Raw genomic sequence first — 23,935 nt, 5'->3', positions numbered from 1 at the left:
AGCAACACCTTACACAATTGTTATGCTTTATCACTGTATAAAAATGTACAGTGGTTTATTGACATGTACATTCCAATATGTTTACAGCTGCAAGATAATGAGGCACACTCAGTATTGCACTTCATTAAAATTTCAGGCTCAGACTTAACCTAGAAGTTTAAATGAAACTGCATTTGTAATTTAGTAATTCTTATAGAGGACAAACATTGATATCTTTATATACAGTGTAATACTTATTACATTTATATGCCGTCCTAACACAACTTTTTTTAAATAACAGTCTAAGAAATAAACCAGAATATTCTTCTTTTTATCCCCACCTGTGATGCAATTGTACAGGATTACAAAAAGGCAGTATACAATAAACAATGAATATTTTTCTTTTTTGCTTGAAAGCCAGCATCATTCTTAGTCCATGGGCATGGTGATTCTTTTGATATCAATTATCTATAGATGTCCAATGCTTCACAGGCCAATGACGGTAATGGCCACATGCAAACACCTCACAAGTTTGATGTCTTGGCTCAAAGAAAATAAACCAAAATAATGGGGAAACTTTCCATAGCAAGAATTATGTACATGGTATTTGGCATCCTTCTTGCATTGTAAATGGTTCATTTTTATGGATGTAAAAATGGTCCCGTCCTTATCCTGAGCAGAGTTTAAACTTCACCACGTCCGGTTGCGGATGAAGGCAACTTTCCTCTCTATAGACAAAGGAATCTGAGTGTTTTAAAAAGTGTGAGCATTTCTGCACACTCCACAACCCAGAGCAAACTCTTCCCCAGTGGGTGGATGAACAACATGGAGTGGACATTCAGTTCCTTCTAATTGTTTGCCTTTGGGACCTGTATAAATTTTGAAGGAGGCAAAAGCATACAATTAAACATATATATACATACAAACCTAATGTGAATATAAATCACTGATTATTCAAATGATAAAAAATAACATAATAATGGTTACGCAAATATAAAATTAAAAATTATTTTTTTCGAACTGCAGAAGTAAAAATATTCCCCATAAAACACTCAACATACCAGCTATACATGTAGGAGAAGGTACATGGTCCCTTACTTGCAACATCCTGCCTTGAGATAACCACTATGAGCTACAGATCTTTTTCTATTAATAAATAAATTTGGTTCATCATTTTAAAGCAAAGAGCAATGAACAAAAATCCCTCAACTTAGTCTAGTGGTAAATTATTCTAGATGATAAAATATAATTTTGTATAAAATGTTTTTCTCCAGGTAAAAATAAATTTAAGTTTAATAAGCTATGTTACCCGTTCATCTTCTCTGAAAAAAAAGACACAAACTGGTAAAGTGGGAAGAGTGATAATTAGGGTTCTTTTGAAAAGTAAATAGGAGGAAGATTAGTAGAAAAGTAAAAATTAATCAGCTTAAAATATGAACAATAATATAAAATATAATAATCTGGAAGAAACACTTCGGGAAAGATAAATTTGTAGATAATAATCAAATAAATTAGGCTTAAAATGTACAAAAACTATACTTTTTTATTATTTTAAAGACTTGTGCTCATGTGCACTAGTATCCCGGCACTCAGAAGGCCATCAATAAACATTTTAGAAAGGAATGGACAGAGGGATTATCTACTTTAACTTCTTAATCCAGACTCCTGTTTTCCTATATTATTTAAAATTAATGGGTCCACAGTAATTAGAGCATCAATCCTTCTGTCTTTCCAGGTAAGGTGCATGGCCACCTTCCCTGCTGATTTCACTGTTAGTTCTTCTTTAATTCTCTTCCACTTTTCTGAATGAATGGATAAATTAAGAAGAATGTGTGACAGGAAAAGCACACCTCATTCTAAGTGTATAATCTTAGGTCGGGTATTTAGCTTCTCTAGGTCTTAATTTTCCATTTGTGAACTGGGGGAGGGGGATAATATTATCTACCTTGTAGGCTGTAAAATTTTGGTGAGAAAATAATGTGAAAATGCCCAGGATCAATGTCAGTTCCTTCCTTGCCATCTTCCTAACTCTTCTCCTGCCTCATTCCTGTGATTCACAACTGTTTAGAGGACAAAGTCCTTTTTGTTGGCTGACCTGGATGATCACGTGAATGTATGTGGGGGAGCCCTTGCCTTTGCCTGGCCTATCCTTCTTCTCTCAGTGACTGCCCTGCCACTGAGCTCTCTGCAACACTTGTCTCATTACTAGCTAACTCCCTTTTTGTTTTTAGTATTTTTTTTACCAAAGATGAAACTTTCTCTCATTGGATAAAATTTGGATTTTCCCTGATGAAACTGCTTACCTCTAAACTTCCTCAACTAGAAATCAGTTATTTATCTCCCAAGCTCTTCTGTGCTATAAGGCCAGGAAACTAGATTGACTTTCCTGGTTCTCATTCATTTCTAGACCTCTAACCTACAACTTCTGTTCAATAATCCCTCCTCCCTTTAAGCTCAAATGAGCTGAACATTGCCTGGCCCTTTTCATTGGCTGACCTCCAGGCCGCCACCTCCTCCCGCTAATGACGTCTCACATCTCTATCCTGGCCATTACCTGCAACACTCTAGCCTCACATTATTCTGATTTTGTTTCTTTCAAAGTCCACGACATCTATTTTTTAAAAGGTTTTAAGATGGGACAGTGTTTAACAATTTTTATTTGACATGAGTGAATAGCAAAAAGTAGCCTTCCTTAAAAAAAACCCTCTTTATCTTACCATCTTTATTTTTGAATAGATAATGTATATCTTTCATGGTTTAAAAACCAGTAAGAAGCCACCTTCCCCATCTTTCTCCGATATTCCCTGTCTTCCCCAATAGTTAACCAAGTCTATTAATTTCTTGTGTATCTTTCCAGTGTTCTTATGCAAATATAAATATATATAGTCATTTCCTCCTTCCTTACAAAGCAGCATACTATATACACTTTGATAATTTGATATTTCATTTAATATTATCTCCTACAGATCTTTCTATATCAGCACACAGAAACTCATCCTCAGTCATCTTATTTTTTTAATGGTACATACTACTTAGTGTTTAACCACCCTCCCTACTGGATGCTTGCACAGTTTATGAATTTTTATTATGACAAGCACTGCTGCAGGAATTAACCTTGCACATTTTTCCTTGTTTAATTTCTTCACATATGTAGGTGTATCCCCAGAAGTGGGATTGTTGAAGGGTAGATGTATTTGCAATTCTGAGAGCCACTAGAGGGCGTCCCACTTGCACTCCCATAAGCAACAGATGAGAGTGTGTGTTTCCCAGCTTTGTATATTGTGGTGCATGTAATTCTCTATGTATTTTCACACATTTCAGATATATGTTAGGCAAAATTCTTGTCTATGGTCACATTAACCTCTCCTCCACTTCTCTCACGTACATTAAGCCTGTTATTCCACCTCACTGTGATCACCAGCCTCCTGATATCTTCCAGATTTAGTTTCTTTTTAGTTTCATATTGATTTTTTCTCAGTCTGACCCCTACAGATAATCATTTCTCCTGTGTTTTCAGTGGCTTCTTAAATTCCCTTGGCTTTCCGATGTTCACTACACTGCCCGTTCCCACTCATTCTAGATTAAGTCACTTGTCTATTTTATGGTGCTGGTTCCAAGCTTCTTAAAAAAAAAGAATATCACATAATCTCTTTAAATGGTCTGTCCATTATGATTTCAAACTTCACATGGCCCTTTAGTGCTAAACAGCAATTCTTTTACTAATCACATTAGTTGACGTCCTTCTTATCCCCCAAGCACTCTGCTCCATTATAGCTCCTAACCCGTCACTCATGGTGAGGATCTTACTTTCTACTTCACTCAGAAAGTCAGAAGTTCATAAGAGCCAGCCCCTTGGATTCTTTAGGATAGTTTGAACTGGGTTTCTGCCACTTAAAGTGTTCTTATGTAATCTTCAAATAAAACTAGATACCACAATCATATGTAAAAATACTAAAAGCATACCTGCAGGACAGTGTGGTAGTTCTTCCTTAGGAATGCTAGTCATTCTTTGAAAATCATCGTGACAAGCATTACAAAAATGCGTTGTTCCAAAACAGAAAAAGACAGCCACTGAACAGCAATAGCGACATTTATATTCCAAAAAGTCTGTGCCATGTTTCGGACACATCTATAGCAAAAGAAAATAGACACAAGGTTATAGAGAATCTATTTTAATTATACTTGATAGTCATACATATAACTCAGTGATTTATATTTTAAAAGTATACACAGCTCTCAAAACTGACTGAAAAGTTGATGGTACACAACATTAAAAAATGAATAAATGTGTGACTTTGCCCAAAGGACCTGGACAAGCCTCAATTTTTAATCCCAGTTACATCATAACTAATTTTATTTATAAGCTAGCCACTTAATTTCCCTGTGAATGTTTTCTGGTCAGCCAAATTGTAAAATTAATAATATTTCATTTATCCTCAATCTCATAGATGTACTGTAAAGATTTCATGAAAGAGGAGAAAATCTAAAAGTGTGACTATAGGTTTAAGAAAATGAAATGAGAACCCTTATTAATTGTTGAAATATGATTATTTTCTGGGAGACAATATTATAAAATACAAATCCCATCTAAAATAAATAACATATATGAAGTAATTTGAAAAATTATGCACTGCTGTACAAACAGAAAATGTAGTGGGGAAAACCTGCGATACCATTTCCACTATACTTGGTTGTACTACTATTAAAAAAAAAAAAGGGACTTCCTGTCAAGGTGGAGGCATAAGTAAACATGGCTTGCCTCCTCCCACAACCACCTCAAAAATTACAGGTAGTCTACAAAACAAGTATTGCCCAGAATCATCATAAAATTGAGCTGTATGGAAGTATAACAACCAAAGAATTAATGAAGCCACATTCATCCACAGAGTTAGGGGGGCGGAGATGCTCAGAGAGGCACGGAGGTGTAACGGGTGGTCCCACACCCACGTATGTGGATAAAAATTGGGCGGGATCCCTCAGGAGTAAGGAATTTTAGCCCCACACCAGACCACCCAACCCAGGTTCCAGAGCAAGGAAGATAAGTTCCCATAACTTTTGGCTGTAAAAACAAACCAGTGGGGTTTGGGGAAGCAGAAGAAACTGCAGGATTCTCAGGAGTCTCCTTTTTAGGGGCCCAGAATGGACTTAGAACTTAGGCAGACTCACTCCCTATGGGCTTCAGCACCAGGGCAACAGCTGGAAGGGCACCAGTGGCATAGGGTGAGAAATGAAGTGCCTGGCATCAGGGCAAATGCTGGGAGACAGCTTCCTCCTGGACAAAACTCCAGAGGCCAAGCAGTAGCACTGTCCCCGCTCTGAGCCCTCCCCAACACACAGCCACAGAGCAGTGACATGGGTTGCCCTGCTCCGGCGATTACCTATGGCTTCGCCACATCCAACTTACCACTGTGCTTTTCTACAATAGGCCACACCACTAAGACAGGGAGTCAAAGCGGGTCTACCTAATACACAGAAACAGACATAGGGAGGCTGCCAAACGAGGAGACAAAGAAATATGGCCCAAATGAAAGAACAGAATAAAACTAAAGAAAAAGAATGAAATGAAATGGAGATAAAATATCAGATGCAAAGATCAAAACAGGTTATTAGGATGCTCAAGGAACTCGGTACTTCAACAGCATAAAAAAGACCCACGAAGAAATGAAGATAAAAGAGGAAACAAACAGTGGAATGGATGAAGTTGAGAATCAAATCAATTATTTAGAACAAAAAACACTCAATCAGAACAGCCAGAAGAAAAAAGAATCCAAACAAATGAGAATAGGCTAAGAAGTCTCTGGGGCTTCTTCAAATATACCAACATTTGAATTATAGGGGTGCCAGAAGGAGAAGAGAAAGAAATTGAGAACTTATTTGAAAAAATAATGAAAGAAAACTTCCCTAACTTGGTGAAAGAAATACACATATAAGTCCAGGAAGCACAGAGTCCCAAACAAGATGGATCTAAAGAGGAGCATACCAAGACACATCATAATTAAAATGCCAAAGGTTAAAGATAAAGAGAGAATCTTAAAAGCAGCAAGAGAAAAGCAGAGGGTTACCTACAAAGGGGTTCCCATAAGTCTGTCAGCTGATTTCTCAAAAGAAACTTTGCAGGCCAGAAGAGACTGGCAAGAAGTATTCAAAGTGATGAGAAGCAAGGACCTACATCCTAGATTACTCTATCCAGCAAAGCTATCATTTAGAATGGACGGGCAGATGAAGTGCTTCCTGGACAAGGTAAAGCTAAAGGAGTTCATCATCACTAAGCCATTATTACATGAAATGTTAAAGGGACTTACTTAAGAAAAAGAACATCAAAACTATGAACATTAAAATGGCAATAAATTCACAACTATCAACAATTGAATCTAAAAACAAACTAAGCAAACATGCTGAACAGGAAGAGAATCATAGATATGGAGATCATTTGGAGGGTTCTCAGTTGGGAGGGGGAAGAGGGAGGAATAGAAGAAAAGGTGCAGGGATTAAGAAGTACAAACTGGTAGGAACAAAATAGACAAGGGAATGTTAAGAACAGTATAGGAAATGGAAAAGCCCATGGACATGAACTAAGAGGAAGAAGGAAATGGGGGTACTGGGTAGAGGGGGACAAAGGGGAGGAAATTGGAACAATTGTAATAGTATAATCAATAAAATATATTAAAAAATAGAAGTTTAACATTTCTAAACTGCCCTTTCTAATAAAATGTTCTACCCACCTGAGCCCTGGACACATCAGAACAGGCACCACAAATGAGCTCTCTGGGATCATAGTCATCCCCTTGTCCAGCCTCAGCATCGCAGCGAGCCTCGCCACCAAAATATGCCTAGGGACAGAATACATTGAGATTACAGCAGGAAAGAAACTCTTCCACGGGAGATACATTTTGGGTGCAGCAGATAGAAGATCAAGGGGCCTTGGGAAACACTATTGTCTGTTAGGCACTCCCTTGCAATGTCAAGTGGAGGACCACAGTGCTGCCCACAGGGCAGATCCGGGTGAGAATAAAGCTGCTGTTCTTCAATTCTGGGATGGATTCAGGCCCACAGTAGGAAGTGCAAACATTGTCCCTATCAAAGCAAAATAACAGAAGAGTTTATAATATTCCACATAAATATCAAAATAGGATATTAAGTAATAAAAAGAAACTGCTTTTCCAGGGCAAAGTTTGAATAGTTTTTCATCATTTTGAAATAGTAAATAACATCTTCCTTTTCACTGCATTAAAAAGTATGCTTAGAACTCCTCCAATTTTAATCTATAGAGCAAAAAATACACCCAAAGTAAAATTTAATACAATTTATAATACTCAGGCTAATGGGAAAGAAAAATATCAATTTTAATCATATAAAAATTTTTAAAAGCAAAGGCAAATTTGGTAATTCTGTTCAGAATACTACTTGTACTTATGAAGCTACACTATATGTAAGAACTGATCAGTATTCAATATAGATACTTGAATAAATGAAATTATCATAACAAACAATTTATCTGAATTTGCTCTGGACACAAAGTAAATGAGGTCAATTATAATTGGGGCAATCTACATGCACATGTCCAACAGCCAAAAAGCTATGTCCATAATTGAGGATAAACAAGATGAGTCAATATAAATCTATCATTTGTACCAGAAAAACAGGTCAAAAGATAGGCTCCATTGATTCATGGGTTATTAAATGGTCATCCACTAGCTAAATTTGGCCTCAAAAGTATTTCATTTGTCCTGGGATCTATTCCAGCTGTTTTACTTTTTTAGATTCCAGGCTTGGCTTCCGCACATTTGACTGCCATCCTTGTGATGGAACAATATTCATTTATGATGTTTAGTACATTAAACACACAGAAGTGTTTTATTATTTGTAACAATTCACAAACACACAGTGCTGGTCTTTCCTTGCTACATATTTATATGTATTTGTCTGCCTTTCTGGCTCCCAATCTATTTATCCTTCCACTCATTATTTGTATTTTTTTATTGTTTTGCTACACTGGGAGATTATGCATCTTTCATTTATTAATTCATTTGTCTATTTATTCATTTTCCAATTAACGTAGTGTCTAATAAGTACCAAGTACTGAAGACAGAGAAATTAAAGAACAGTCTTTGTCCTCATTGAACTTATCAAGTGGGGCAGAGGGACAAGTGAACCAGTGATCCCAATTCAGAATAATGGGTGCCATGATGGACATATGCCAGACATCTAAATCATGGGGTGATGGTGGGGAGGTGTGGGCATGGTACAGAGGAGGTGAAACCTGATCTGAACCCAAAGTATGATGGGTTTGAGTCTGCACATGAGCATGTGTGTATGGTGGGTGCAGGTGAGAGGAATGTGCAAAGCAGGTAGAGAAGAGCATTTCAGGAAAAGAAATCACCTATGCAATGGCATGGAAGTGTCAGGGAGTGAGTGGATATTGCAGAGTTTGGGGAATTCCAAGTTGTTCAGTATTTTGTAGCATAGGGTGCAAATGGCAGCATGTTAGGGGATGAGATGAAGGGTGGACTTGGCTACAGGATTATAAGCAGAACAATGACACAATCAGTTTTGAGAAATACTAATCTCCAAGTAGCAGTGTAAGTATAAAGGATGGTATGGAGAGGTTAGGGGCTCCACAAAAGGAGTTTAGCAAGAAGGCTATTATAGGCTGACAGCTCTGGGAGAGATTTGGGGTGGGGGTGGAGGTGGGGAGAGGGGGGGAGAGAGAGAGAGAGAGAGAGAGAGAGAGAGAGAGAGAGAGAGAGAGAGAGAATGAACTCATGGACATGGGGGAAAAAAAAGAAAAGAAAAATTAAAAAAGAAGAAAATCATCAGGGCTGCTGAAGCTGTCATAGGAAAAAAACCAAAACTCTAGAGAGATTTGGAGACAGAATTGAAAGGACTTTGTAAATTAACACTGGCGACTAAGAGAGTCAAAGGTGAATGTAATACTGCGCATATGGACTCTGAAGTATGTGTGCGACATCCAAATGTCTGAAAGGCAGTTAGATATTTGTATCTAGACTCAAAAATGTTGGAAGGTCATAACATTATAGGCAGTCAGCAAAGGCATGGGTGCCCAGGTGTTACTGGGTATTACTAGGCAGGGATGGCGTGCTGGGAAACATGTATGAAAGAGACAGGGGATAAAAAAGAACCCTAGAGGGGAGTAAAAGACAAATGACCAGAAAGGAAGGATAATATTTTTTAAAAGTGTTTTGCTGGAAGGCAAGAAAAAAAGAAGTTAAGAAGGAAATGCTCAAAAGAGTCAAATAAGAAAAGTTCACTCAGGAACCAACTGGATTTGGCAAACAGGAGGTTATTACTGATGGGAAGTAGCTTGTGTACAGAAATATTTCATGTTTTAGGAACAGTCTGTATAGGTTAAAAAAAATCCCCAAAAACATTAAGTAAGTAAATTCAACTTGAAACACAGTACTAAGCTTTCTCATTTTTAACTTCAGATTTAAGATGTAAGAATAATTACATATCAGTATACAATTCAACTTCTTAATCACACAGGCAACCTCTAGTTCTTAAAAATTCTTAAAATAATTTATAGCATACCTTTCTGCATTTGTAGCAAACATAATATGCATATCTATTCATGGCATAGCCAGCTGGGTCATTATAAAATCTCACACCAGGAGTTGTGATAGCGTCACTCTTATGTAGACCTTCATATTCCAGTCTCATTAAGGCTTTTCTTCTGACATCCTCATAGAGTTCTTTTATTGGATCAAGCAGATCTTTTAATACTATATGATTTATTTTGTTCTGAAATTAAAAAAATGAACATCCTTTAAGAGACTCATTTACTTATTAATTAAATAGTGTGCATCAAAGTGCCAAGTACTGTGCTAGAAGATAACCAAAAGTTTTCTAAATAAAATGACATTTAAAAATAATATAAAGTCCTCACAAGCCCATATTTTCCCAAGAGCAGGGAAATGGAGTAAGTGAGGCACAGAATGTGAAAATTCCATCTCATTAGCTTCATATTTCTGAATATGGGACATATCTCCTCCTCCCTTAGGTGTTCTTGGAATAAAAGGTCACCTTGCTCTCCCAAATAAGATACACTCCTTCTGTGTGTGTATTTGTTCCTTGAAGCTAGGGTAGGATGTCAGGTGGCAGAAATGAAGCAGGTAGTATTTTCTATACCCTTTCATGTATCACTTCTTAAATGTGACCTTTTATGGTGGCACTATATGAGTCAGGAGAGCAAATACTACAATCTTTTTGATTACTTCTCAGTTCAACTAAGCAATGATTATGTTAAGTCTTTCCATATTACATCCTATATACCAATCTGCAAATCTGAAGAAAATAGGGAGAACTAAGGAGAAAAAAATAAAAGAAAGAAATTAATAGAGAAGTTATTGCTAATCACATTCTTAAACAAAAGTTTTTTTGGTAATCATTATTAACTTGACAAAACAACTTGCTACGTATTACTATCTTCATAGGGATGTTTGTCAAAAATTTTCTTCTCATTTTATCTGCGCTCTAAAAGATCTTATCTGTCTTAATGGCACTGAAAGTTCAGATTTCACTCTTCAATGGCAGGTATCAGCACCTCAAATACCACAGGCTCATTCTTCTTTTTGGTTGATCATCCATTGTCACACAACCTGAACTCTCAGGGGGTCTGAAAGCAGGGATGCGTGCCCTTCAATGCTTGATAATGTCAAAATGAATTTTAGAATGCAGTATGTTTAACTTAAGTAGCTTTTAACTGACAACTACTATTTTGAAATGCATTATAGTAGAGAGATCTATAACACTCTCAGGTACCACGTGGATAAAGACAGAAGAAACTGATGGGAGATGGTGGTAAAAAGTAAACTGGGAAGGACACTGAGAGATACTCACACATATTTATTCTGTAAGATGAAAATGAAGATAAAGATGAAAGTAAATAGAAAATAGATAATTTATGATTCTTTCCATACCTTGCAGATGGGGCAAGATATAAATCCAAATGTTATCCTTGGACCAAGCCATCTGTTTTCCAAAACTCGCCGACAGCACTGTAAGTGGAATACGTGACTACAGTCCAGCTTAAATAGAGAAAAGAGAAAGATATGAGCAAATGCAATAACGATAAACATGAGTAACTGGAAGATTATTCACTGTTCAGTGCTACTGAAGGCAGGTAAGAGAAAAATCAAGAAACTTAGTTCAATGAAATCTTAGCAATTTTTCATTATTCAGAGGACATTAACTAGGTCTTCAGCTTCTCCCACTTTTTTAGCATACATATATTAATGCCACCTTATAGAGAGTAAGCTGGGTTAGGAGAAATGCAAAATTACTCAATTCTGTATCTTATAAAAAAAGAGGAAACTACTAACTTAAAGATTTAAGATATATTTTTGAGAATATTACCTTGGAATTACAAGAACTAGAAATATAAATAAGCAATCAGTAAAAGTAAAAAAAGATACTTAGCAAATAGTAACATATAATATTAATATTATATAATGTTATAGATATATGTATATATATTATGTATAGAGGCATATATCATTGCATAGTTATGAACAGATCAATTATATAATGTATTAAATAGCATTCTGGATTTTGGAAATTAAGAAGAGAGTAATTACTGGATAATCTATTTTTCATCCCTATGAACACTATACATTCTATTGCTGATATAGGCTCACACAAATTACAAATTAAAGGTAAACACACAAAGCGTAAACAAAACATAAGAGACAGAAACTCCTCTTTAATAAACTGGTAGGTATTAACGAGACATTTTCTCCCAATGACAACCTGGACACATTTACTACATTAAAAGCTGAAACAACCTGAATGGCTGGTGCTGCCGAGAGCGCTTCAGTGAAGCATATCATGCACATGTCATCAGCATCTTGCTTCAGTGTTGTGGCATTTTTATCACAGCCATGTAGACAGGGCAAACAATGCTCCTCATTTTTCACACCTCCACATGGATGGCCACAAGGATGTGTCTTACTACAGGCTATCTTAGCATATTCCTGTTAAAGATGAATTACAATGGCACACAAAATATCGAAGAAGCACATATCCTGGTAATTATATACATTATATTAATTTTCCAAAATATATTCCCACAGGAGATACATATTAAGGATAAGTTACAACAAAGTAGTTTTTATTGTTTGACTATTAGTTATGATTATTAACAAAGTCAGTTTTTCTTTTAATGTGACTTAAAAACATTTCACTCCACATAAAGGGAATGCTGGTAAAAAGTGACTTAGAAATTTAATCTATTATTACAATAATGCATAGTCATAAAGCAAAAAAAAGTACTGACATACAATCTCCCAATCACTACCCACCCCCTTGCCAAAATGGGGATTAAAAAAAAAAAGTACAGGTATCTTTCACTATTTGGGTACTATCCAAATTCCTGCTAACTAAATTGAGGAATCATAAGTATTTGAGCCCTGACCAGCATAGCTCAGTAGGTTGAGCATTATTCCACAGGGTGAAAGGTCTCTGGTTCCACATGCCTGGTTTATGGGGCAGGTCCTGGGTTGGGGGCATTCAAGGGGCAGCTAATCGATGTTTCCCTGACACATCGATGCTTCTCTTCCTCTCTTTCTCCCTCCCACCCTCCCACTCTCTCTAAAAATAAATAAAATCTTAAAAATTTTTTGAATAATACAGATATTTAAAACTAAAGGACATTCAGATACTGGAAGTTTATTTTAGGAAAATAAGTGAATAAAATATGTATAAGAGGCAAAGGAAATATAATCCATAGATTTTTAACTGTTTCTAACACAAAAGTAAATGTTAAATATATATGCTCATTATAGTTGGGCAACACCAAGTCTGGTTTGGGACTGAGTGCTTTATCTGATTCATTCTCCAGCTTTGATAAAGCATTTATCTCTTGACCTGAGTGATACACTAATTTAGAAAACTGGAGTGATGCTGATGTCAAACTCTTACTTACGTGAAGGAAAGGTGTCATGTGGGAATACGTGCTATCCTTACTGGGATACTCACCTGGCAATCTGCATCAGAACAAACACTGCCCACAGCAGATAACTCGGTTCCACTTCTGGAACCACAGAAGCGGCATGCTTCTGAGCTACTTGTGGTGGGTTTGCCTAAGTCCAAGCAAAAACAAAAAAAGAAAAATCCTCCTTTAGAATGTTTTCTACATATTTTAATATAAATAATTAAAAACAAACAAACAAGCAAACTAGGTTTGCATCAGTTGCCATCACTGGGAAATCAGCCTGGCAGGTTTAGAGCTGAAGGGTTGTAAGCTGCCCTAATTACAAAGTAAATACATACAAAAAAGAGATCAGAAACTGAAGAGGTATATCTAAAGCCAAATGAATTATTAACTTATTTATACTTTTTTTCAGTAAAAAGAATAAACTGGACTTCTAGTCAAGATAGCAGGTTGAGCAGATATAGGTAGTCCCCCACTAGAAAAGCACAATACTGGACAACATATAACAATAAAAATTAAATAAAAATACACCGAAGAAAGGGAGAGCTATAAATGCCTTTCCACAATGGCAATATTAAAATGCATAGGAGAAAACCTCATCAGAGAATATGAAACTTGAAAAACAATTCCCACTGAAGGAAGTAGAGATCATAGAACAATTTGAAAAGAAATTTAAAAATTGCAATAAAGAAAGAACAGGTCCATAGAAACAAGAACAGAACAATACGAAAAAGAACAAAGATTTAAAAAAACTACATCAAAATTATTTTTAAACAGATACAAAATTTTAAATAGTAATACATTGAACTTAAAATATCCTGGTTTTGAAAAGGATAGTTAGTATAATAAATCCAATGGTGGTTCAACATTAGAACATTCATTAATGTTATATATGGCATGGACGGATTATAGGGAAAAAAAATAGCTCAGAGAAAAAGACCATGCTCTTGTAGCAGGAAAAGTTACTCATATCTAAAGTTAAATATATTCAGGTTTATACCAATTCCAAAATCAGAAATTTGTGTCAGTCAAATGGCAGATAACAGAGGTATTGAAAATCGAGAATTTCTAAGATTTAATGTAACTCTAAGCTGGGAATACACCAGACTTACTTTATAAATAAGTCAAAATGAAAAACCACATGTTCTAAAGACAAAATGACTGGCCTGAGGTTACACAACTAGTTAGTGGCAAACCAGGTTTCCTAACTTTTAGTTTGATGCTCTTTCTACCACTTGACATTGTCTAATAAATATAATAGTGATTAATGATGTCATAATAATCATTCATTAGAATATACTCAAAATTATTCACATTAAATAATTAAATTAAACTAACATCTAGTTTGATGGTAACCAACAGGCATGGTTCAATCTTTTTTAAAAATAAAATTGTATGTATTTATTATAAGAACCAAATAGGCAAATTACATTAGACTTCCTAATCTACCGATCAACATAGTAAATGTACAATGCCAAGAACTTGAAAACCTTTGGAATCCTTCCAACCCAGGTTGGTTGTAGTATTTTGTTGTTGCTGGCTTAGTTCCTCTGCTCTTTTTTTTTTTAGTTTTTTAAATTGTTATTCTATTACAGTTGTCCCAATCTTTCCCCCTTTGCCCTCCTCACCCGACTCCTACAGTCAATTCCCACATAGTGGAAAGAAGGGGAAGGGACTATTCAAAGAACATGTATGAGTGACCCATGGGCATGGACAACAGTGTGGCCATGGTCCAGTCTTAGACCCTCTTTTACCTGTGTGCTCTCGGAATTCCACCATTGCTTTCATGGTTTTAGAATCTGCTAGTGCCATCAACCAGAACAATTTGGTTCTACCACAACCTTCATGAAGGTCAACCTTTATAGCTTCTTCTTCTTCTTTAAAGACCTGTAATATCATTTTAAAAAAGGGAACAACATGTTTATCACTCTGAAAGAGGAGTATAAAATTTAATTTATTCAACAATAATAATGGCTTTTATTTAGTAAGCGCTCTAAAAAGTTCCAGATATTTCCAATCTTCTCTTTAATCTTCACAATAGTTCCACTTTTATAAATGTCTTAGAAAGGTTAAGCAACTTGTTTGGTTTATGCAGCTGACAAGGGAGACAGTGAGAATCCCACTGAGGTATTTGATTCCAAAGTCCATTTTTTCTCATTACACCAAGTCTCCTTCCCATAAAATTTATTGAATATACTTTATGTTCTAGACATTGTTCTGCATGTAAAAGACAGAAATCGTCACCTGTCTTTGATGTGTTTTGGTTCGTCGATGAAGATGAAGGAATCTGTCACAATCAGTACATAAATTTCCACATATATTGCACAAAATGATTGCTGCAGTTTCACCATCATCATGGTTATCACACATAGGCTAAAATAAGACATTTCCATAGGTTACATTAACAAGAAAGTCTCAATATTCACACAAATTGAATGTAATTTATTTTCAACAATAAGAGACTGTTATTCTGAAGTCTAGTAAGAATTTGGAATCTGAATGTTAAACAGAATGATGGTAACTGTACCAAACTATAAAATTCCATGAAAGGCTCTAATTCAATGATTAGTAAAATAAACATGTACAATATACTTTGCTTAGTGACTTGAGAAAATTTCTCCCCATTATATTCAAACTTCTGTATGCTAAATGAATAAGTTATTCATTTTTGAACTTGAAACAATTAATATGGAAGTCTTCCCTTATAGTGAATGTAAAGATACATATCAGACCTACTTTAACCCTTTGAAAGCCAACGTTGCCGTAAGCGATGCTGACCAATTTTCCAAAAGTGCCAGCATCACTCCCAGTGACTCTATTTTTGATGGCTATAAATGTAAATAACAATGGAGTAATTCGTATTTTATGGTTTGTTCTCTTTTTTTGTACCTCAGGTTATATATTGATATAATTTTTTCTCATGTTGATCCAAATTTCAAATTATGCATGGCACTCACAGGGTTAAGTATATTTCTGAAGAAACAGTAATGTTATATTGCCTCTCTTAGTGCTTTATTTCCTTCTTACCATAAAACCGATTTAAAAAAAAATTAATATGATGCAAACATGTTTCAGAGAAGAAGGGGAAAGCTCTTTTATATCATTAAGGCCCCTAATATGCTACAAAGAGAGGACCCTTGTGAGGTGAACTTTGGCAATGTGACACAATTTATCAAGAGTCCCACTAATTATGTAGTTTCACTTAGTGTTTTTCTTTTTTAAAGCTAAGCTAACACTGACTATAAACAACACAGTCTTACGTAAAATCATTCTGATCTCACCATTTGTTTTTGCTGTCCATCCTTTCCCATCCACCTCCCTGAAGAGAGACGATCTACATGGTCCTGATCAAGGACGCACAGGGATGCCAGAGCAAGCCAGAGCTGTTGAAAGGAAAGGCTGTTACACCGCTGAATGCTTGGGAAAGACTTATAAAATGCTGGCCGTCTGACACATGATAATAGTTCAATAAATGCCAGCTGGATCTGAAAATATGTACATACTGAGCAGTACTCAAATTTTCCTGACATGGCACCCAGCAAACATACTCACTGTGTACATGCCACGCACATAGTAACGCACTCAAATATTTACTGAATAAATGTTGCTCTGATGAACCATTCTGTTTTCTACCTGATACATAAAATTATGCTTTATTGGTCTAATATGGAAACACTGTATCAATAAATTTATATATTTAATATACCAATGCCTCTTGCAAATTTTTCCATCCAATATCAAATCCCTCAGGCATTAAATTCCAAGGAAGGTGTTTGATTTTGTACAGTCACATGAGTAGTTGGGTACATATTAAATTCTTTTTTTTTTTTTTATTTCTTTTATTTTTTGGTTTTTCAATTAGTTGTCCCATTTTTTCCCCCATTGCTCCCCCCACCCAGCCCATCCCTTTTCCCACAATCATATCCCTCCCCGTTCTTGTAGGTAACAACAGTAACTCACAAGTCTCTGCACGCCCCTAAAGGCCTAGCACTATTCTGGTGTGCTTTGTCAGAGATAAGTAAATGTCTAACAAATAAGTAAATGTCTAACAACTTTAGAAAATTGCCCTCAAAAATAGTCCAGCATGTTCTGAGGCTTAAAGAGTAAGCTTCAGTTTTACATAGAATGATATATTTCTGCATCACTGAAAAAAATAATTTAAATGTCTTAACTCTAAGAAGTGCATGTGAGTGTCACTAGATATGAAGAGTAACAGAGAAAAATAGGAAAAGAAAAACCAGAAAAAGAAGAATAAAATACGCAAGGAAAAAGGGGAGTGCAGGATGAAAGACAAGAACACATGCAGGGTGGGAAAGGGTTACTGTCAGAATAACTGCTTCACTGTCACACTCTCTAGCACATAGCATTAACTGACTTTTTCTGCCTTACGGAAATATAATTGATCTTCCTTTTCAGACTTCTGAGAATTAACTTAATATTCACCAGTGTTTACTTTTCCCAGTGCTGTCACACTGCCCTGCTTCAAGGAAATCTCAAATCTCTTCTGGAAGCACACGGGACATGAAATTTGGTAGGTTAAGAATTCCTACGGATGTCTCATCTGAAGAACACAATCCCACTCTCTAAGAGATTCTGCCCCACCCAATGCCAGGCACAAACTTTTTGCTTTTGAAAAAAGGAAGGCCTGTTAACCCAGTAAGTATGCTATAGGTCGGACCACTGGGCCATACCAGAAGGAGCAGGGAGTGCATTGTCTTCAAAGGATCTCAGTCTAATTACAGTCAATGCACCATTAGAAAATACACTGACATGTAAGGAAATTTAGCCTTTTCTAACCAGTATATCCTGAGTTTCCTAACCGATAACAAAAACAAGTGATAACATATAACAGGGAATACTAATAATGTCTATACTTAGTTCATAATTTTAAAAGTCCTTCACGCTTTTTAAATAAATATAATATTTGGTTTAAAAAAGATGGATTAAACTGACTTATTGATTCAAATTTGTTCAAACATATTATTGAAAAAGAACATGCAATAATACAGACCAAAAACAAAACCAAAAAACCAAAAACCTACCCTAGTTGTTGCAATACATCTCACTGGAGATCTGAATTCTTCCTCCATCTTGGTCAAGGCAATGATGGTTTCTGCAATGGCATTTTTTGTCACTCGGGACCATGCTTCTGACAGATGACCCTATTGAGAAGAACATAATTTAATAAGCAACCAGAAATGTATAATCATAGTAGTAAATTATATGCTTTTTAATAACATCTCTCACCTATAAGCAAAGATTTGTTAGTGGAATTTTAATCAATGGACATAGTTTTGAAATAAAAATCTTTCACCACCCTATGAAAAATTCAACTTCTAATCACTATTTTGATGATACCAAGGAAAAGTAAATAAATTAGGTTCTCAATACTCTACAGAGTTCAAGGCAATTTTCTTTTACATTTTGATAAAAACGTAGTTACTAAGATTTCTAAGCCTGAGAAATTATGATTATGAAATCTTGTTATCTAACATGAAATTTATAAAGCTAAGCTAATTGCTTTAGATGAGTACTACTGGAACCCAAGAGCATAAATGGGTTCAAATTACAACTACCTTAATTTTCTAACTTGATTTTTACCAATCACTATCCCTTTTTAACTACTATAGAATTTAGGTGTTACTAAACAGTTTTCTTAAATATTTCCACCCAGTGAACATACTGAGACAGCCTTTTTGAGAACTGAAAAAATTCTCCTTTCTCTGATTCAGGAAATGTCCATGCTGTCGGGAAAAGTGACAGGATTTCCTATTTCCCCAATCTATCTTCTCTCATCTCATATCCACATTCTATCAGTGTTTTAAGGGGCAGTTCAAATTTCCCCTCCTTCAAAATGGCCTGCTATCTATTTTACCTCTCAGTAACCTATAATTCGCAGTATTGTGCCCTCCCCAGGCTGACCTCCTAGAGATAATGAAATATAAGGAAACTAACATTATAGAGCACCCAGTTATGAGCAAGGCACTCTGGTAAGTAATTCCCTTTCTGCCACACTCCCTGATCTTTCCACAAAACCAACATCTGAAGATAGTGGTGTCGTCGGCAGCCGTCCGTCTCGAGAGACGATGGTGTAGCTTCTTAAGAGTCTATCTGCACCGCCGAGAATGGCTGTGCAGTCCGACTCGGGAGTGACACGGTATCTGTCTCCTCCCGTGCTGAATCGACATCTTGCGATGACGCTGGAGTGTCCTCTCCAGTGAAGCTGAAGCTACAGAGCCTGGGCAGGGTGATATGGAGGGTCTGCTGTTGCCCATGCAGCAGACCCCCCCTCTCTTCGCAGCTGAAGGGTCCAAGGGAAAGACGGAGTCAATACAGCTTGGGTTCAGGTGCGCCGCAGGAGTTGCCGGTGTTGACTACAACGTCAAACCGCCTTAGGGACTCCGGCTCCGGATTTTCTGTCGGGGTTTACTCCCTTAGCCTTTCCCCTGAAGAGGTATGCCGCAAGGCAGCGGAGGTTTTTTGGAGTCAGAGTTTTCCTTCTCTGATAGTGGTGTAAGACATTAATAAAGAAGACAAAGTTTTATAAACCATGAGAACTGAAGAGGAGAAATGTCCACTTTAGGGAACCCCTTCTTCCTTTTTGTTTTCAGACTCAGGCTATATTTTTAGGGTTCACATATATATATATATAAAATTATTATTATTAAAGTTTTAAAGTTTTAGAAGACATGTTACAATTCTGAAGTAAATGAACTTGGAAGCTTTAAATGAATATAATTTACATAAAGGCACATTTATAACGAACTGAAAAGATAAATAGTGCAACAGTCTCCCTACTAAAGAGAACCTTTAAGTTACCCAAAATAACATGAATGTATTTCTAATAATTCAGCAGAATAAGCTGCTTGTTTTGTTAATAAGATTTCTACTCCATTTCCTACTGCTCAGCAGGATGGAAACTTACTGCCGCCATATCCTTAATGAGTTTAATGATGATCTCTGAGATCTGAGTAGGAGTTGAGCCCTTCATCCACCAATGACTTTCACCTCGTCGAATATAACTAAAAAGGAAAATCAGCATGCACAAACAATCAGTGATAGTTGCAAATGAGTTAGATGAAAACTTATTTCAACACGCGGCATTTTAATTCTTTAAATTATCCAATCAACTAAAGCTTAACTTTAAAAGAAATTCAGTCAACACTACTCATTGTATATGTCTGCAGTAGCAAGAGAGTAGTTATGCTGTCTGACATATGCTCCCTTTGAAATATTTCTGTTTATATATTATTTGTGTATGCATCTTCTAGAACAGTGCTACTTTAGGTATATCCATAGACCACAAACTATTTGTCCACATACAGATGATAAAGAGCTTGCACCAGAAAATGTCAGCTACATCGATGAGCATACTATTGTTGAGTTAAGCTGGCATTTTTTTCCCCCTAGTAAGTCTATGGAGATAAAGGAAGCAATACACTGATTTAAGTTCTGATATTATTTGCTTAATATTCTGCTGTAACACATAATTCTGTCATAAACTTCCTTGAATACATATCTGTGCACATGTATGAACACTTCTGATGGGAACAGTTGTAGAAGTAGAATTGGTAGGTCAAAGGATATGCATATTATAAATATAGTGATATGCTATCGAAGATATACAAAAAGATTGTAGCCATTTATATTACATATCATTAAAAATGCACATTTCTTCATAATGCTGCCAATGCAAAGATATTCTCTTACTGTTTTATCTACATTTCTCTGATTACCAGTGAAGTGTCTTTACATTTGTTTACTGGCATTGTAGTTTTTCTTCCCTGAACTCACTTTTCTTGTCATCTATCAGTTGTTTGTCTTTTTCTCATTGATTTGTAGTCATTCTTCTACTCTTACACCTAATAATTCATTGTCCACTATAGGTGTTAAATATTTTTTCCAAGTCAGTTGCTTGTATCTTAAAAACATTATTAATTATTTTTCATTTCTATGTAGTCAAATCTGAATCTTTTCCTCCTTGACTTTTGGGTTTTGTGTTTCATTTATGAGGAGTCTTTCCAAATTAAAAATTATAAAAATATTCTATGATTTGTCCTTGTAGAATTGTAAGAAAAAATATATATATATATAAAGCTTTAATTGATCTCAAGTTTATTTTTGTATATGGTGTGAGGTAAGGGACTATAATTTTTTTTTCTACATGGGAAGTATTCCAAGGCCATATATTCAGCAGATGCCTTTCCCCACTAAAACTTTCACTATATACAGCATTCTTTTTAATATACAGGTCAGTCATTTGTGGCAAATAAAGTGAAATTTGACATCATGTCTTAATTCTCTAAAAAGTAGCTCATTTTGTTCTATTTTAGTACTAAAACAGCCGCAATAACCAACCTGGAATTGAAAATCATTGGAAGGGTAACTGTTGTGACTCCTTTGCCCACAGTGGTTCCAGCTGTTCCTGTGATGGTGGTTCCTTTGGCTTTTAGCTGTACTGTGAGTGCTTTGGCAATGCATCCTAGAAACATGTCCAAGATACCCAGCTTATTCCAATCCCCCTTCTCTGTTGAGTGAATGATATCACTGATATCTGCTGGGGGGAGGGATTTCACTCCTATGATGCTGGCCAGACGATTAGGGGTCACTTCAGGCAAAACTCGTCTTAGTAAGGAGGTCACCTGTTAAAAAAAATAAATAAATAAAAGGAAAGAATTTCATTTAAAGATTGGTGTTTTAAGGTTTTCAATTTTATTTTTTTTAATGAACTTAGTTGCCATTCTATGAATTCAAAGCTTTGAGAAGCACAGAAATATGATTTAAACATTACTCTTTTAAAAAAAATTTCCCAGTGGTAATTACTGTTTCAGGATAGCAAGACAAAAACATGTTTTTTACTTGGTCAGGATTAAAGAAAAATTATATTATAGATCTCTAGGTAATGAGACAATCAATAGCCATAATACTCTTTCACAACAGCACATTACTAAAATAAAGTATTATTTTGCTCCTCCATATTCTCATCATGATGAGTCAAAAATAAAAAGCATAGCGCTAAAATACAATCCAAAACCTGAAACATAACAAAACAAAAATCAATAATTAAGGTCATACACTTTACTAGTTTAATTTTTAACACTGTATCAAGTAACAAAATAAGCCAAAAGGTAAGTGGTATGACCAGTCACCTGTCTTTGGACTCGAGGGGATGCTGTGTGGAGCAGTGAGAAGAGATCCTGGAGCAGAGTTAGCTGCTGGGCCAGATACTGCCGGCCCACATTAGAGCCACTCAGTGCCAAAACCATAGAGAGCAGTTCAAAGCAGTAAGCATCAGAGGACGCATCTTCATCATTGGGCTGAGAATTGGCATTTTCTTTGCTTGATATGGCATGTTCCCATTCTTCACGAACTCTGGTGGCTTCCATGCGAATAGCCTGAACTATGTGAGCACATACCTATTTAAAAGGTGACATAGCAACATAAAAAGAATATAAAAACATATTTGTAAGTCTGATTTATGACTCCTAGATTTTTTTTAAAGACAAGAATATTAGGTGCTACTCAACTTAATACTCTTACTCTCAGTTTATTCTACAATACATCATACCATTCTCTCAACTCATCTTATAAACAAGGAAAAGTAGAGAAATCATGATGAAAAATTTGAATATAAACCAACTACTATGTAGAATCTAGTTATGTACAAGCTACTAAAGCCCCTGCCTGCAGTTTAAAACATCAAACAAAAACAGTGCCATATTTTATCACTTTGAGGCAATGCCCCTCCCAACCCCCAGCTGCACACTGTAACATCTGAAGTGATAATGTGGTTTATAATTGATGGGATTCACAACTTAATTGTCAGCAAATTTTCTTTTTTAGTGATATATAAAATAATAGCACATTTTACAACTGGTAGCATGTAAGATTCAATGAAAAGCTTTTAAAAAGATAAAGCACAAATAATTTATGTCATTTATAAAATTTAATGGTGATGAAAATTAAAATAATGGGCTAATTTAAAGTCAATATTATATTTGACATTTGAAGGGCTAAATTTTATGTTATTTATTCTCTCCATTATATGAACAATGTAGTGATACTTCCCAATCTCCTTAACACTAGTTTAGTTAATATAATTGATGAGCAAAATAAAAAGAAATCAACCAACAAACAGAAACCAGTGGGTAAAGGAACATAGGAAATGCAATTGAAATTTGATAGATATAGTTGGGCATTTGACACCAAAATGAAACAGTGTAGCTGATAATAAAAAATAACAAAGAACAACAAGGTAAGAAAGTTAATACTCATAACAAATGTTTAAAGTGATACAGATAGGCCAATATTCTCCATCTCTCTAGAGAAAGGAAGGTAAATCCTGCAGGACCTATAACGCAGTCAGCACATAAATGCCTCCAGCCCTGGCCTGGTGGCTCAGTGGGTTGGAATGCTGTTCAGGCCACCAAAAGGCTGCGAGTTTGATTTCTGGTTAGGGCACATGTTTCCTTCTCACATCCATGTCTCTCTCTCCATGCCCCCCCCCCCTTCCTCTCTCTTTAAAATCAATAAAAACATATCCTCCAGTGAAGATTTAAAAAAAAAAAAAAAGCCTCCATAAACTTTGGAAGATACTTTGTACCTTAAAAGCAAACAAAAACTGATGAAAACAATGAAATCGCTATTAACCAACCTGTTTTTGTAAGTTAGTCAGTTTACTTCTGCTGAATATGATTCCAACCATATGTTCTTTCAGGTCAGCATCTGATGTTGCCTTTACATAGAAAAAAGAAAAAAATAAAGCAGGCTCTCTGAATAAAATTTGTACATTTTACATTTTAAGGTATCAAAAATAAACATGTGGCACTATATCAAACTAAAAAGCTTATTCACAGCAAAGAAAACCACCAAGAAAATGAAAAAGCAACCCACTGAATGGAAAAAAATATTCTTAAATCATGTACCTGTTAAGGAACTAATATCTAAAATCTATAAAAAAACTTATAGAACTCAATAGCAAAAAAAAAAAAAAAACTGATTAAAAAA

At 35.6% G+C, this 23,935-nt stretch overlaps 1 protein-coding gene across 2 annotated transcripts in view; it reads right to left on the bottom strand.

The window, feature by feature from the left end:
* Nucleotides 1–23,935, bottom strand: part of MYCBP2 (MYC binding protein 2) — a 258,565-nt gene continuing 234,630 nt past the window's right edge. For both annotated transcript variants that reach the window (XM_090258643.1, XM_090258644.1), the window contains exons 71-85: nt 23,583–23,663; nt 22,078–22,344; nt 21,287–21,570; nt 19,854–19,950; nt 17,971–18,090; nt 16,210–16,311; nt 15,173–15,301; nt 14,683–14,815; nt 12,973–13,076; nt 11,781–11,969; nt 10,917–11,024; nt 9,529–9,738; nt 6,702–6,809; nt 3,943–4,108; nt 1–848 (exon numbers count right to left, since the gene is read on the bottom strand). In XM_090258643.1, coding sequence (XP_090114769.1) covers nt 733–848; nt 3,943–4,108; nt 6,702–6,809; nt 9,529–9,738; nt 10,917–11,024; nt 11,781–11,969; nt 12,973–13,076; nt 14,683–14,815; nt 15,173–15,301; nt 16,210–16,311; nt 17,971–18,090; nt 19,854–19,950; nt 21,287–21,570; nt 22,078–22,344; nt 23,583–23,663 — 2,214 coding nt within the window. In that variant the 3' untranslated portion in view covers nt 1–732. The remainder of the gene's footprint in view (nt 849–3,942; nt 4,109–6,701; nt 6,810–9,528; nt 9,739–10,916; nt 11,025–11,780; nt 11,970–12,972; nt 13,077–14,682; nt 14,816–15,172; nt 15,302–16,209; nt 16,312–17,970; nt 18,091–19,853; nt 19,951–21,286; nt 21,571–22,077; nt 22,345–23,582; nt 23,664–23,935) is intronic.

Source organism: Furipterus horrens, unplaced genomic scaffold, assembly GCF_987537825.1.
Source record: "Furipterus horrens unplaced genomic scaffold, mFurHor1.1.pri manual_scaffold_12, whole genome shotgun sequence".
NCBI lineage: Eukaryota > Metazoa > Chordata > Mammalia > Chiroptera > Furipteridae > Furipterus > Furipterus horrens.
This window is presented reverse-complemented; position numbering and strand designations above follow the sequence as displayed.